Consider the following 17,569-nt stretch of genomic DNA (forward strand, 5'->3'; position numbering starts at 1 on the left):
CCTGGGCACCTTTCTACTATCTCCGTTAGCATACTAAATTTAAATGATCTGTTTATATATTTGACTTCCTACCAAATTATAAGTTTATCTTTCGAAGCCTCAAAGCCCAGAAAAATGCCTCACACTTGAAAGGCAGGCAATAAATGTCTGATGAGTGACTAAATTAACAGAAATAAATCCATCATTTTTGTACACTGCATGACCTTCTTACAGCAAAGCAAACTGCTAAATATAAAACTAAAGATTCCTCGATTTGCTTTTCAAAATGTATATGCAAATATCAACTGACTTTCCTTAATAAGTCACTCATAAATATACCAAAATAAACAGATATGAAGTAAAGTCAATATGATAAAATATGGTCAAAAATAAATAAACCCTTATTTTACAGATAAATACAGAACACCAGCATGCTGAATCTTAATGCATACAAGAAAGAAGGGGAAAGAACCAAAATTTAAGAGTGTATTCAACATACTAATGCTTGTATTCAACTGTGTTAATACTTAGTACACTATTTGAGCACCAACTCTGAGATTATCTATCCCATTTCACATTTACTTCAATGAACCTCAGAGAAGTTAACAGATTCACTTAAAATTACCACTCAAGTAGACAGAAGACCCGGAATTCAAACCCAGATCTTGAAATTCAAACATCTACACTTTTTACTAGTTGTATGAGCCATTCTGCAACACCTCTGTCCCCCCATTGATCACCAAGGCACAACGAGCCAGTCTTGGAAGGCTTTGCCCATTATCCCCTTCCCTTGCTACAGATCCCATGAACGTTTCCCACTCATTCAAAAAGTACAACTTTCCAGACAGAAAAGATCAAAACTGCTCTGAGCAGCTCTGCTCCCCTGCTAGAGCCTCAGGATGTTTCCAGCAGTTCCTATGTCAGATAAGCATTCTAAGGAGGAACTGTTTTCTTCCACATTTATTAGTATTTTTCCAGTATTTCTCTCATAGAAGCATGATCATGAAAAAGTCTGATGCAAAAGCACATGATTATCCATGATTCACAGCAAACTGGTACTTACTGAAGATAAGACTGCCAGTTCACTTTGTTTGCACGAACCTCTGCAGCCTTGGCAGCAATAATGTTCGTTGGAACAGCAGCATCTACAGCACCTCGGATATCCATTTTGGTCATCTAAATTTTATGATCTTGGATATTTTTCAACAGATCTTCAATTCTGATGCAAGGTGAAACCAGAATACCAGATGTTATCATTTTTTTTAACAACTACTACTATCATTGCTGTTATAATTAATATCATCATCTCCTTACTCTCCCCAGACATTCAAATATTGAATATTCTAGATATTAAATATTAATATTATTTTTCAGATCTTGCCCAATTACACACCACCCCATAAAAGTGTTCCCTAAAGGTTTTTTCATTTCCAGGAAAAGCTTTTTAATTATTGGCACTAATCTTGCAGCAAGATTTTTAAAGTAACTCTTTAAGATATTGACATCAGAAGTCATGCTTTAATAAAATAGGCATACAGTTTAAACGTATACACAGGGACCAACTTTCTTCTGACAGAAAAAAATAACTTGTAAAGATAAGACCAATTATTTTACTTACATTTACTAAGCATCATTTTTAAGTGACATATACAAAAAACCTACAAGTGCCTTTTAAAATGACTCATTCAAATTAAAAATCCTAAAGTGGGAATGGCATTTCTTCAAAGAAAGAGCTTTCTTTTTTCAACCAAAGTCCACAGTATTTTCATAATGAATTTTGGGAGAAAGTTTCGGAACAAATACCAATCACAATTTAGGTACAACCGACAACGGGAGTCTAGTGTAATGACAAGAACCTACAATAATGAGCTTTTATGAAATTCTCACTTCTAAATTTACTGGTAAAACGCTTAAGCCTGATTTTATCTCAATACAAAATATATAGGTTCTGGTTCACTGCCAGAGCCACAAAGAAACTAAAACCATACCCAAAGTTCTGTTCTGCAATCCCAATGACCTTAGTCAGTTTGGAACTTAATCTCTACATCTGAGGGTTTGCTGCCTAAACAAGCAAAAGCAACATACACAGGTATGGCAGAGATAAAACTGGCTCTGTCCGGGTCAGGCTGGAACCCTGGTACACCGAGCGGACTCAGGCCCAGCGGCCTCTCCTGGGGTAGGTGAAGGTGCCTCATCACCGTCATCTAAATCCCTGAACAACTCGAATCTTCAGCAGGCCAGGGCCGTGGCCCAATCCTGGGGAAAGTGTCGCCCTCTCCCCTGCCCACCCCTCACCTTCCCTGCTCCTGCTGGGGAGGAGCTCCAGTTCCGTAAACCTACTTGAGGCCTGGAAGGAAAAGAGATCTGGAGACCCAGGCGGGAGGAGGGCTGGAGGGGCCTGCGCGGGGAGAAACGAGCACGCACCAGGGAAGCTGGGGAAGCCGCAGGGGTCGCCTCCCTCGGGCTGGGGTAGGGGACAAAACAACGCGAGCGCGGCCTTACTTCGCGAAGCCTGGGGACCCCACAACTCACCCAAAGGCGGCAGGGAGGATGCAGCGGTCCAGGCTGTCGGGGCCGCAGACCGGCTGGGGCGCCGAGTCAGCGTCGAGTCGGCGTCTCCTACCCGGTATAGAGGCCTGAGAGGCGGAGTGAGCCACAGACCCCGGGAAGGGCAGAGATTCCCGCACGCAGGAGACGTTGAGGGCGGCACAGGTACAAGGAAACCCGAGCGGCCGCAGTAGGAGGACAGCAGTGTCGGTCACGTGACCAGAGGCACGTGACAGCCCGGAAGCCGAAAGCCGGGAAGATCCAAAACAGCTCGCGGAGCCCCATTGCCCTTAGAAGGGCCTTACACACAGCGGGGAGCTGGAGTTCAGGCGACCCCGACAGAGACGCCGGAGGCACGCAGAAATTAAGCCTAGGCTGGCCGGTCGGGGGGGAGGGGAGCAGGATGGGCACGTGGGGACCACCCCCCCGAAACCCAGAGCCCCGCTTGGGGGCAGCCGACGTCCCCAGCCCAAGGCCGAGTCAGGCCAAAATTTGTTTCTCTTAACCGTCATTCTTTTGAAATGTTTGATTTCATGTTTTTAAATAGATGGACTTCCACGTGGATTTAACACCAAAATGAAATAGGCGTTCTTACTCGGATTTTAAGTATGAAATTGATCCTGAAACGTAGATTACAAAAGTTAGCTTGCCCTCGGTTGCAGGTTTAGCAAATTATGTTTCATGTAGTATTTGCATTACATTTTAAAAAGTTTTCGTGTTTACCGAAAATGCAAATTTGCAACCCTGACTTGAGCCCAAGAATGCCCCAGTCCAGGCCTCCCCTATCCTCCTTGTCTTAAGATAATAATGAGTAATACTACTCCATATTACAACTATATGTCAGGTATATGTAATAGCATATTTTTGTTAATCAGCACTGAAAGGGATTTATAAGTAGAACCAACACATTTCTACTAAAAATGCTACATTTCAGTCAAGTTTTAAAGACTATGAGTAAACACATAGTATATGATTTTTCTCCTATTGCAGTTTTAACAAATTACCACAAATTTATTGGCTTAAACCAACACAAATTAATTTTTTTACAGTTCTTTGGGTCAGAAGCCTGACATGGGTCTCAATCCATTTCCCTATATTTTCCAGTTTCTAGAAGCTGCCTGCATTCCTTGGCTCATGTCCCCCCTTCCTCCATCTTCAAAGTCAGCAACATCACAGTGAGAGTACACACCCTTTCCCTTTCCCTTTTTCTTTCTTTCTGTCTCTCTGGACACAGAAGGGTTCTCTGATTTTATGAGCTCATGTGATTAGATTGGGTCCACCTGGATAATGCAAGCAACTCTCCCCATCTCAAGGTCCTTAACCTTAACCACATACATAACCTTGTTTCCCTTTTGCCACGTAAGTTAACATATACACAGGTCCCAGAGGTTAGAACATAGACATCTTTAGGGGAACATTATTCTGCCTATCACAAATATAGAGGGAAGGATCCACGCTAGTGTAACTGGTTGAGGAAACATACGGAGGGGCCCTACATGATATCTACATTGTATTTCTAAAGTAAAATTTTTTAAAAACTTGACCTAATACTGCAAAATGTTAACCTTTTTTTTTTTTAAGATTTTATTTAATGATTTGTCAGAGAGAGTACAAGTGGGGGAGCGGCAGGCAGAGGGAAAAGCAGGCTCCCCACTGAGCAAGGAGCCCAATGCTGGGCTCCATCCCAGGACCCTGGGATCATGACCTGAGCTGAAGGCAGACACCTTACCAACTGAACCCCCCAGGCGTCCCAAAATGTTAACCTTTTTAAATCTAAATAATGTACATGGATATTCTTTATGTTGTTCTTTTTACTTGAAATTTTCTTTTAATAAATTTGATGCTATGGATTGAGTACATTTACATGTGAAATTGTAGCCTAAATTAATGTAGGACTTGCTTAACTAAGAAAATTGTGGAATTAGAACCAAAAAAAGATCGCAGATACTAACCACAATAATAGCTTAGTAAAAAAAATTCATTGTTAACAAAGTTATAGGTCACAAAACTGTTTCTTTTAACTATAATATTTTAAACTTGATATGTGTTTCAGCGTTTTGGGGAGTGGAAAAGTAACCCCCTCAGGGGTGGGACTTTGGACTTACAGCAATGACTACCGATGGAGTGTTGCTGGCATTTGGTGCACAGGGACTGGGGATGATAAGTGTTGGGGAGGGATACCATCACAGTACCACACACAAAGCATTTTCTGGCCAAAAATGTCAGCAGTGCTCCTATGGAGAAAGCAGGATGATGATTACCTCTATCTGATCAATCTGTCATTCAAAATATGAAGGCATATTCTAGGCTGTGGTGGGAATACACGCCCTTACCATTACAGAATGACATCATTGTGGCACATCTGAACACTAAGAGGCACTGCCAGAAAGAACAGCATAAGTATCTACTCAAATGTTACATGTGCACACACCATAACCAAGCAATCAAACTTTCAGGAATCTCTGCTAGGCAACTCTCAGCAAGAGTGTGTAAAGATAACTATACAAGGATTTTCAGTGCAAAATTTTATTATAATAGAAAAAAAATAGAGGGTGCCTGGATGGCTCAATCATTAAGCGTCTGCCTTCAGCTCAGGTCATGATCCTGGAGTCCTTGGGATTGAGACCCGAGTCAGGCTCCCTGCTCTGCGGGAGGCCTACTTCTCCCTCCCCCACTCCCCCCTGCTGCGTTCCCTCTCTCGCTGTGTCTCTTTCTGTCAAATAAATAAAATCTTTTAAAAAATAAGAAAAAAGGAAAAAAAAAGAAAACTTTATTTGTCAGGTCAGGTTGCCATAACAAAATGCCACAGATTGAGTGGCTTAAACAACAGGACTTTATTTCTCTCAGTTCTAGAGGTTGGAAGTCCAAGATCAAGGTACTGGCCATTTTAGTTAGTGATGAGGTCTCCTCCTGGCTTGTAGATAGCCACCTTCTCACTGTGTCCTCACATGGTGGAGGGAGGGAGAGAAAGAGTACACACACTTATAATTCACAAGATATTGGTTATTTTTTTATTAAATGCCAGAACTGTGAACTTTACCTTCTTGGGTGCAGGGATAATTTTTTTATTCCTATAAATATTCTTGGGTTTTGTTTCAGAACATACTTAATCGCTTGGGGTCTTGCTTTTAAACTTTGTTAGGCAGAACTAAAGCAATGTGTCATCTAGGATTAATTTTCCCCAATACTGAAGCAAAATCCTCTGAGTTCTGAATACCTAACACCTTGTGAGTTTTAAGTGTTCCCACTTTGAGAACAGGTGCTAAGCCCAGCCTTTTATAAGCTACAAGGATTGTTTCTTCTATCCTTTGGGTGGTTCTTTCCCCAGCCGTGACTTGTCTCCTTACACAAGTACAACGATCAGTAGTCAGCTGAAAAATCAAGAGGGACCCTGTGAAGATTCCCCAAAGTCTCACTCTATGCAGCTCTTCCTCACCAGTACTCTGCCCTAGGAACTCTACCTACCAGGGCCTCTCCAAACCCCCTGCTTCCTCTCCTCACTTCAGGGAGACCACCATTCCATACTTGGGTCCCTGTCCCCAAGCCGGAGCCTGAAAACTTTCTCAAAGCAGTAAGCCAGGGCATCCATAAGGCTCACTTCATTTGTTTCCTGTCTCTTGGGGATTGGTGCCCTTCATTGCTGACATCCAATGTCTTGAGTACTGGGTTGTTGTTGTTGTTTTTTCATATACTTAGTCAAGTTTTTTAGTTGCTTTAATTGAAAGGGTAAATTCATCCAGTCGTTCTGCCTTGGCCAGAAGCAAAAGTCTGGGTGTTTCCTTTTGAAAGCAAATATAGGAGAAAAAGCTTTCCTAGAGAGAGGAGAAGCATAAAGTAATCATGTACTAATAAATTCCCAAAAGCTGAAACAGAGATAATGCTATTTTCTTAAATCAGCAAAATATTTCCTGCTTTATTTCCAGCCCAAGAGGTAAATGATAAATTAAGCTTTCATCAAAATGTATTGTTTCTTTCTTCTTAAAATGTCCCTCCTTTGAAAAGCATTTGACAAAGTACAACATCCATTCATAATAAAATCCCTCAACACAGTAAGCCTAGACAGAACATATCTCAAAATAATAAAGGCCATATATGAAAAACTCACAGTAAACATCATACTCACAATGGGGAAAAACTGAGAACTTTCCCCCCTAAGGTCAGGAATAAGACAAGGATGTCCACTCTCACCACTTTCATTCAACATAGTACTGGAAGTCCTGGCCATAGCAGTCAGACAACAAGAAGAAATAAAAGGCATCCAAATCAGTAAGGAAGAAGTCAAACTTTCACTATTTGCAGATGACATGATACTCTATGTAGAACACCCAAAAGACTCCACCAAAAAACTGCTAGAAGTGATAAGTTCCTAAAGTTGCAAGATTCAAAATCAATGTACAGAAATCTGTTACATTTCTATATGCTAATAATGAAGCAGCAGAAAAAGAAATTAAGAAAACAATCCCATTTACAAATGTACCAAAAATAATAAGATATCTAGAAATAAACCTAACCAAAGAGGTGAAAGACCTGTACTCTGAAAATTATAAAACACTGATAAAAGAAATTGAAGATGACACAAGGAAACATTCATGAATTGGAAGAACAAATATTGTTAAAATGTCCATACTCCCAAAGCAATCTACACATTTAATGAAATCCATATTAAAATACCAACAGCATTTTTCACAGAGCTAAAATGAACAATCCTAAAATTTGTATGGAACCACAAAAGACCCCAAATAACCAAAGAAGTCTTGAAAAAGTAAAGCAAAGCTAGAGGCATCACAATTCCAGACTTCAAGTTATATTATAAAGCTGTAATAATCGAAACAATATGGTACTGGCACAAAAACAGACACACAGATCCATGGAACAAAATAGAAAACCCAGAAATAAACCCACAATTATATGGTCAATTAATCTTCAATAAAGCAGGAAAGACAATCCAATGGGAAAAAGACAATCTTTTCACCAAATCGTGTTGGAAAAACTGGACAGTAACAAGCAAAAGAATGAAACTAGACCACTTTCTTACCCTGCACACAAAAATAACCTCAAAACAGATTAAAGACCTTAAACCATAAAAATCGTAGAAGAGAACACAAACAGTAATGCCTTTGACATCAGCTGTAATAACATTTTTCTAGATATGTCTCCTGAGGCAAGGGAAATAAAAGCAAAAATAAACTATTGGGACTACCTCAAAATAAAAACCTTCTGCACAGCAAAGGAAATAAACAAAACTAAAAGGCAACCCATGGAACAGGAGAAGATATTTGCAAATGACATATCCAATAAAGGGTTAGTATCCAAAATCTATAAAGAACTCCTCAAACTCAACACCCAAAAAACAAATAATCCAATTAAAAGTTGAACAGATATTTCTCCAAAGAAGACATTCAGATGGCCAACAGAAACATGAAAAGATGCTCAACATCACTCATCACCAGGGAAATGAAAATCAAAACTACAATGAGATATCACTTCATATCTGTCAGAATTGCTAAAATCAACAACACAAGAGATAACAGGTGTTGGTGAGGATGTGGAGAAAGGGGAACCCTCTTACACTGTTGGTGGGAATGCAAACTGGTGCAGCCACTGTGGAAAACCATATGGAGTTTCCTCAAAAAGTTAAAAATAGAACTACTCTCCAGCAATCATACTACTGGATATTTACCCAAAAATACAAAAACACTAATTCAAAGGGATACATGCACCTGAATGTTTATAGCAGCATTATTTACAATGGCCAAGAGATGGAAGGAACCCAAGTGTCCATCCATAGATGAATGGATAAAGATGTGAGATACACACACACACACACACACACACACAGAGGAATATTATTCAGCCATTAAAAAATGAAATCTTGCCATTTACAACAGCATTCGTGGAGCCAGAAAGTATAATGCTAAACAAAGTAAGTCAGAGAAAGATAAAATACCATATGATTTTCCTCATATGTGGAATTTAAGAAACAAAACAAATGAGCAAAGGTAGAAAAGAAAAAGAGTGAGAGAGAGACAAACCAAGAAGCAGGCTCTTAACTCTAGAGAATAAACTGATGGTTGCCAGAGGGGAGGTGGGCAGGGGGGTGTGTGAAATACGTGATGGGGATTAAGGAGTGCACTTGTCTGATGAGCACTGGGTGATGTATGGAAGTGTTGCATCACTATATTTTACACCTGAAGCTAATATAACACTGTATGTTAACTATACTGGAATTTAGATAGATAGATGAAGACAGATAATAGAGAGATAGATAGATAGATAGATGGATAGATAGATAGATAGATAGATAGATAGATAGATAGATAGATAGATGATAGATAGATAAAAATTTTAAATAGCTAAATACGAATAAATATATGTCCCTCCTTTGGTCTCCCAATATCCTCAGTTTTCTCATGTCATCATTATCTTTATTCCTCACTTATAGGGGAACTAGTTTCTGCTATTGAGATATAAAATATAGATCTCAGTGCCTCTGATATTGGAAGAAATCTTCTTGCAATTCATGTCATGGTGGGTGCCTAAAGGGCAAAGATTGGATGTGGAATTCTGGAATTTAAGCAATGTAATATTACAAGTCATAAGATGTCAAGAATTTCTGAGAAAAACAAGGATTTGAACTATACATCTGAAGAAAACAAATATCAAAATCCTCCCTTCTTATCACTTTTGTTAATAACTTAGTTATGGGATATGGATTGCTATGTGAATAAAGATGAACTAGGATAAAATTGGAATGTATTTTATACTATGCCAAGAGTTTCATATATGATATCCAGGTAAAGTTTCTTTTGGTAAGTCAGTTTGAAAGCAGGACATAACCTATTCACCTATTCCCTCTTAATGCCTACAGCAAAATATATTTGAGCAAAACGGATCTCTATTTTCTGAAGGCAGTCCTGCAAGTCTAGATACAATAGACCTGTTGGTGCCGGGCACATGGACATGTTAAATTTGAAATTCATACGGAATACCCAGGTGGAAAGGACAAGGGATCAGTTAAACCAATCTTTCTAGAGTTCAGGATAGAGTCTGGACTGGAGTTATGATGTAGGTATGTATCATCAGTGTGGAAGACAAAGTTCCAGTCTCAAGAATGGATGCAGTCAGCCAAGAGTAGGAAGTGAAGGAGGCTAAGGAAAGAATCCTGAGGGCAGGATTTACGGATCAGGAAGAGAAAAGAATAATGAAAAGAAGTTTCCAGATAGGAAGGGGAAAAAAATCTACGGAAGACTGACAATATTAAGGGGAGAGAAAGTTTCAAAGCAGAGGAACTGGCTTACTGTGTCAGATGCTATAGGCAGGTCACATGAAGGAGGACAGAAAAGGGACCAAAATATTCCGTTACTAGGAGGTGACTCCTGGCATTGGTGACAGAAGTTTCAGGGCAGACTTAAGGATGATTACAGTTTTATAGAACTTTCTTTTTTAAGATTTCATTCATTTGAGAGAGAGAGAGCAGGGGGAGGAGGAGGAGAGAAGCAGGCTCCCCACGGAGCAGGGAGCAGGATACGGGGCTTGATCCCAGGATGCTTAACTGACTGAGCCACCCAGGCGCCCCAAGTTTTATAGAACTTTTTAAAAAGTTGATGCTGAGTGCCTGGGTGGCTCAGTTGGTTAAGCGACTGCCTTCGACTCAGGTCATGATCCTGGAGTCCCGGGATCGAGTCCCGCACTGGGCTCCCTGGTCAATGGGGAATCTGCTTCACCCTCGGACCCTCTCCCTTCTCATGCTCTTTCTCACTCTCTCTCTCTCTAAAATAAATAAATAAAATCTTTAAAAAAATAAAAAATAAATAAAAGTTGACATTAACATGATCAAAGAGCCACTCATTTAACTTGTCTGGTATGATTAAATTCCAATAACCAATCTTTTAACTTCTCTTTTATATTTCAAGGAGCTATCTGGACTATTATCTCCCTAAAATTTTATGAAGATGACTTCTCACTACTACAAATTAAACTTAACTTATTCACATTGATGGAACTGGAGGGGATTATGCTAAGTGAAGTAAATCAATTATCAAGAAATTATTATTTCTTATCAAGAAAGACAATTATCATATGGTTTCACTCATATGTGGAACATAAGCAATAGCATGGAGGACCATCAGGGAAGAGAGGGAAATCTGAAGGGGGGGGAAATTAGAGGGGAAGATGAACCATGAAAGACTATGGACCCCAGGGAAACAAACGGAGGGTTTCAGAGGGGAGCGGGGGAGGGGATGGGGTAACAGGGTGATCTGTATTAAGGAGGGCATGTGTTGCGATGAGCCCTGGGTGTTATACGCAACTAATGAATCATTGAACACTACATCAAAAACTAATGATGTACTATACAGTGGCTAACTGAACATAATAAAAAAAAACTTACTTATTCACAGGACAGGTTTCAAAGTAAACCAAGTGGAGAAATCAGGAAAGTTTTCATTTTATTCATGCAGAATTTTTTTCCTGAGGCACTCAGGTAAACAGGGTTTGCATTCACCCACCCTAACACACGTCTCCTCATTATCCTGTTAGCTCTGATGGTGGAAAGGGGTCCAGGGCTCAAGGCCAAATGTATGTCTTCGTCTTCAAAATACTTTTTAAATATCATACTTCAAGATATCACAAAAATGAATGCTTAATGCCATTTTACAAAAAGGAGTTGAACGTCATTGGTAGACCTAGGAATTATTCAAACTGCAGCATATACTGTATATATATTTTTGGTCAGAGTAGAGAAAATAATAAACAGAACTCTCACCACAGTAATTTTCATATTTCAATGAATTAACCAAAAATTAAACTTGATAAAAATCAAGTAATTCAATTTAAAGTATTTTGATTATAATAAAATATCTTTGGTTAACACATATAAACAAAGGATATACTAAGCTGTCATTTTTACAAATAGTTGAAAACACTGGTTTTCTTCATTGTAAAGCTGAGAGAAGATAGAAATTTTTTTTTATTCTTATGTTAATCCCCATACATTACATCATTAGTTTTAGATGTAGTGTTCCATGATTCGTTGTTTGTGCATAACACCCAGTGCTCCATGCAGAATGTGCCCTCCTCAATACCCACCACCCTCAGTTTGTTTCCTGCGATTAAGAGTTCCTCATATCAGTGAGATCATATGATACATCTTTTTCTCTGATTGACTTATTTCGCTCAACATAATACCCTCCTGTTCCATCCACGTCGTTGCAAATGGCAAGATCTCATTCCTTTTGATGGCTGCATAAAAGCTAGTCTAAATTTGGTTGGTTTAATTAAAACATTCATGTCTTCAGAGTTATCAACAGTAAATATAATGCATACATACAACTTCAATTCTACCTAGGTTTATTAATCAAATAAACTGGTATTATGGCTGTTACAAAATATTTCAGCAAGAAAAATAACTTGAGATGATGGATAGCTGTTTAATATCTTGTGAAATTTTCAGGAGTAATCTCAACATCATGGTTAAGAACAAGTGCACTGAATAGATGTAAGTAAAAGTTTATAAATGGACTTTTCAACAATAATTATGTTTTATGTTACATCTACTTAAAGGTAGTATCTCTCAAGAGTCTTAAATACAAGGGCCCCTGGGTGGCTCAGTTGGTTAAGTGTCCGCCTTCGGCTCAGGTCATGATCCCACTGTTCTGGGATCAAGTCCCACAATGGGCTCTCTGCTCAGCAGGGAGCCTGCTTCTCCCTCTCCCTCTGCCTGCCGCTCTGCCTACTTATGTGCTCTCTCTCTCTCTCTGTCAAATAAATAAAGTCTTAAATACGTGCTTGTACATCAGATGGTCTCACCTGAGCTGGGAAAAAGAGAAACAAGATGAACAAGGAGATGAATAGCAAAAACGTTTCACAAACTGACATCATAACCTACGAGTTGTACAGCGAAACAACTTAACCCTGATAGTAACTGAGGGTGGTGCTAATACCAATTTTTTGGTCAATCCACCATGTACAAGAAGATGGCCAAAGGGGGAAATTGTTAAAGTAATTAACCTAGGAGGCCATTGGACTGAGCTGCTTCTAATGCCTTGGTAGTCCGTATAACCCAGAGTCAGTTCCTGTAAATGCACTTGCACCACAATGACACCAAACAATCACAAACAGCCACCTCGACTTCCCCAAATTAGTCAACCACCTAAGCTGTAGCCAATCAAATCATTTCCTTGCTCTGCTTCCACATCTGTTCTATACAAGCCTTTTCCCAAGCTCCTGTCAAGCGCTTTCAGTTTGGTGCTGCCTGGTTGAAAGCGATAGTAACTCAAATAAACTCTTGAAAAGGTTAATGTGCCTCAGTTTATCCTTTAACATTATGAACTGAATGTTTGTGTTTCCCTCAAAATCTATGTGTTGAAGTCGTGAACCTCAATGTGATGGTATTTGGAAATGGGGCCTTCAGGAGGTAATTAGGGTTAGATGAGGTCATCGGGATGCCCTCATCATGGGATTAGTGTCTCCATAAGAAGAGACACCAGACACCAAGGAAAGTCATCTGAGGACACAGCAAGAAGGTGGCTGTCTACAAGCCAGAGAGAGGGCTCTCCTCAGAACCCGACCATGGTGGCACCCTGTTCTCAGACATCTAGCCTCCAGAAGGGTGAGAAAATAAATTTCTGTTGGTTAAGCCACACAGTCTATGGTATTTTGTTATGGGAGCCCAAGCTGACTAACACACAATACAAATGAAGCCGCTTAATCCCACCGCCAAAACAAAATATGATTAAACATCATTGACAACAGACTAAAATTCCTGTGAACAGACAAAACACAAGGGCAAGCATGTTTAATTCCTCTCTCCCTTGTTCTGTTGGAGACACATTTACTTAGTGTCCCCAATTTGCCAGGCACTCCAATTTTGGGGGGCGGGGGTGTGTTCTTCGGAGTTGCTCAGAGTCAAGTTGAGGAGCACAGATACAGTCAGATGATTTCAATCAGTGCAATAACAAAGGTACATCTCAAACTGCCCCGGGCACCTAGAAGAGGAAGCTGATGCTGCCGCTCACAGAGAGGAGAGAGAGAGGTCCGGGAGCTCCGTCTTAGAACGTCACGACGCTTGGCGCCGGTCCTAAGCAAGGCAGGCACATTAAGAAACAGGCATAGGGCATTCGAGGCAAAAGAGAGAAAGAATGATTCATAGATTCTGAATGAATCCCTTTCCTTCTTTCTAGTCTTGACCCAATTGAAAATGTCACTTTTAAGATGAAGCTGTTCACTTCCTGGCAAGATGCAGAGCATGTTTCTCTGCATCACGGAGCAAAGCTGGTGAGCAGGTCTGCTCTGCGCAGCATCTTCCCTGCACTACCCCAGACCCGTCATGACGCAGCAGGTTGAAGCAGGTTCCATGAGCACTCCTCTTTTCGGAGAGGCCCAAAGGTGTGAAAAAAGATCAGGAACAAGGCGCTGAGAGGAGAGAGGCTGGTACTCCGGTCACCTGGTCTTCTCCAAACATCACCAGGGATCTATCCCGCATTAGGGACGAGAGAAGAAGCAGGAACGCCCTCATGATTTTTTTTTTTTTCAGCTCAGTGAATAAACTATTAGTTTAATGGAAGACTGGTTTTTCCATTGTCTTTCATACAATAGGCATTTGCAAGGAGCTGACCTACTTTGGCCTAACAGTAACTCTGAGTGTTGACACCACGACACCTTTACAAAGTCCTCTACCTAACTATCCCAAAAGCCTCTGCGTTGGTATTACCAAAGCAAATCTAATGTCAATCACACAGGATTTCACTTATTTGTGATACCAGTACCTAAATTTTTACAACAACTGAGCTTCAGGATTTTCCAGGTATGTCAATTTTATTATACTGCTCTATTGGCCCCATAATGCCAATCTCCCACAACTGGAAAAAATTTAAAAAAAGCTTCTAAAGGGGCTCAAGTAACCCCCCCCCCCAACGAACCCCCCCCCCACCTCCCCCCCCCCCCCCCCCATCTTCGATCCTCTCTCCTTGAGTACAGGCTAGACTTACTGACTTTATTCTAAGGAAAATAATATGGCAAAGGGAAGGGGATATCACTTCTGACATCAGGCTACAAAAGACTGTGACTTCATGGAGTGCCTGGGTGACTCAGTTGTTAAGCGTCTGCCTTCGGCTCAGGTCATGATCCCAGGGTCCTGGGATCGAGTCCCACATCGGGCTCCCTGCTCGGCCAGAAGCCTGCTTCTCCCTCTTCCACTCCCCCTGCTTGTGTTCCCTCTCTGTCAAATAAATAAATAAAACCTTAAAAAAAAAAAAAAAGACTCTGACTTCCATCTTGCTTGCATTCTCTTGGGTTGTTTTCACTTCTTCACACCGGGGAATCAAGCTACCAGGTGGTAAACTGACACATGCAGAGCCTGATGTGGCAGAAACTGAGGGCGGACTCCAGTCAGCAACCAGCAAGGAACTGGGGCTCTTAGTCCACTTGCACTGGAGGAACTAAGTCCTGGCAACAGCCCTGTGAGTGAGCCTAGAAGTGGAGCCTTCCCCAGTGGAGCCTTGAGATGACTGCAGCCCCAGCAGACACCTTGACTCAGCAGAGACCTTGAGCCAGAGATTGTAGCAAAACTGCAGCCAACTCCTGTTACCTTCAGACAATAAATATTACCTTAAACCGCTAAGTTGTGGAACACTTGTTACGCAACAATAAATAACTAATACAGTCACAGAAGCCAACATAATAATAATAATAGCTAGCATGTAGCAAGAGTTTATTCTGTATTGAGCACTCCAATAAGCCCTTCATTTTTTCTGCAGGTAAAAGGAAACAGATCAAGCTAACTTAAGCAAATAGTAACAATATTATCAAAATAACATTTTTTACTTCTAAGAAGTTATTGAATCATGTAAGTGAAGAGTCTAGGATTAGATCTTCAGGGACAGTGAATTGCTCAAATGATGTCAGGAATCCGTCTTTCTCTCTGCCTGCCTCTCTATTCTGGTTCTCAGTGAGCTGATTTCATTCTTCAGCCGGTTCTGTGCAAGTATTGGCAAAGATATACACCAACAGCACCAGACATATTCTACTAGTTAGTAACCCCAGTGGAAAACAAGCCGTACTGCTTTTCTGATAGTTTTAGCAAAAGTCCTAGGGCTGACCCTAATTAAACTAGTCACACACTTGACCTTGAGCAGTTACTGTGTGTGGGCAGAAGGATGGAATTCACTAACTTGCCAGGCTGTTCACAGACCTGGAGCTAGATGCAGAGTGAGCCCTATGCAAATCGCAGGGATTGAGGATGGGATAGATGTATTTTCCCAAAGAAAAGTGGAGTTGTATTATTAGAAATAAGGACATAAAAGGTGGACAAGAAAAAAAACAAAAAACAAAAAACAGAAGTCCACTCCATGCTGCCTCTTGTCGGCCCAGCATTCACACACACACACACGCACGCATGCACAATTCCCTTTTTTCCATATATACACTTGCAGAAACGTTCCCACTGAACATATTCTAAATGACATTTAAAATGTATTCACTCAGGGCGCCTAGGTGGCTCAATCAGTTAAGCGTTTGCCTTCGGCTCAGGTCATGATCCCAGCATCCTGAGATCGAGTCCCACGTCGGGCTCCCTGCTCAGCAGGGAGCCTGCTTCTCCCTCTGCCTCTGCTACTCCCCCTGCTTGTGTTCCCATTCTCTCTCTCTCTAGTGCTCTCTTTCTCAAATAAACAAATAAAATCTTTTTAAAAAATGTATTCACTCATTCCAAAGGAAAATAACCCAGAATCTTTTCTAGTCAATGCATCCAGCTGAAAGTCAAGGGTCATTTGGTGATTTGCACTCCTTTCAGTCTGGTCCATGCGTGGGTCCTCAAAGCTATCAATCTATGGTTAAGTGATGCTTCTACCACAAACACTTTCAACACAGAGTGATGAAGGAAAAACAAGGTAACTGTTTGGATCCATGACATGACATACAGCAAAGACTGCCTATCCTACCAGGAGAGCAAATGTGGTGATCCACAATGTGAGCCATGACCAGTTGGGCAGTCTTGGAGGGCTCCCTTGTCTTGCTCTTCCATGACTGTCGGAGATGGGCCCCTGTAAGGATTTCCCTCCCTGGATCTGCATACCATCAGCCTCATTTGCATGAGGGAAGAGTGTTGGCTGGGATCCTCCAGGCTTAGGGTTTGTCTGTTCATCTCCATTAACACTTACTCAATTGGCTGTCAATCCACCAGCTTTCTGCCACTCTCAGAAGTAGCAACCAAGTCAGGGTTTTATAGATTAATAGTCCACTAACCTCCCTCCTCCCACCACACTCTGAGCTGTTTATGCTTCCTAGACACAAGTCCCTCAGTCTTGCCTGTTACACTGACCCTTTAGGAGATGTCCTTTTACTTGATATAATGCAAAACAAGCACATGTTTGCCAGTAAGTACTTTACTCAACTTTGAGAGATCGTAAAATTCTTTTTTCATGCAGATTCCTCGTACTGTAATCTCTAGAAAACTTGGTTTACACAGGATGCCAGGGAAGGCCAATCAATGCTACTGTGCCACTATGCACATACACCCCGCAAATACAAAAAAAAATAATTTTTACTAGGATCTCTCAAGAACTGAGTGTGCAATGTTTTATTAGCAGATCTAGATAAAGTTATCAACAAATTAAATTTAAGATGATGAAAGAATTTTCATAGAAATGATTGTTAACTAGAAAGAAGTTTCCAAACACGAGAATTTTTGCAAGCATGGGGAAAGTGCTAGAGAGAACTTAACAAATGTTTGAACGAAATGTTTCCTCCACGGTTTGACACCACAAGAGAGGGCGCAAAAACGAAAGCAAGAGGCTGGTGGACCTAAATGACATCATTAAATAAAAAAAGAAACACAAATGATTTGGTTTGTAGAGTGGCTCAGAACAGTGTGCTCTGACCCTGGGATATGAAGCCACAGAGGCTGGTCTCAACTGTACTATTATATACAGCCCTTGAACATATCACCTAATATCTCATGCAAGTTTCCCCATTCACAAAATGCACAGAGACAAAGTGGGCGGGAGGACAAAATAATCTTCCAGCTCCAAAGACTGCACAGGCCAAT

At 40.8% G+C, this 17,569-nt stretch overlaps 1 protein-coding gene across 1 annotated transcript in view; it reads right to left on the minus strand.

Moving 5' to 3' along the window:
* Positions 1–2,838, minus strand: part of ATP6V1H (ATPase H+ transporting V1 subunit H) — a 132,089-nt gene extending 129,251 nt beyond the window's left edge. The window contains exons 1-2 of the mRNA XM_021688152.1: positions 2,512–2,838; positions 1,043–1,198 (exon numbers count right to left, since the gene is read on the minus strand). Coding sequence (XP_021543827.1) covers positions 1,043–1,155 — 113 coding nt within the window. The 5' untranslated portion in view covers positions 1,156–1,198; positions 2,512–2,838. The remainder of the gene's footprint in view (positions 1–1,042; positions 1,199–2,511) is intronic.
* Between the last annotated feature and the right edge of the window lie 14,731 nt (positions 2,839–17,569).

The sequence above is a fragment of the Neomonachus schauinslandi genome, chromosome 4, assembly GCF_002201575.2.
Source record: "Neomonachus schauinslandi chromosome 4, ASM220157v2, whole genome shotgun sequence".
NCBI lineage: Eukaryota > Metazoa > Chordata > Mammalia > Carnivora > Phocidae > Neomonachus > Neomonachus schauinslandi.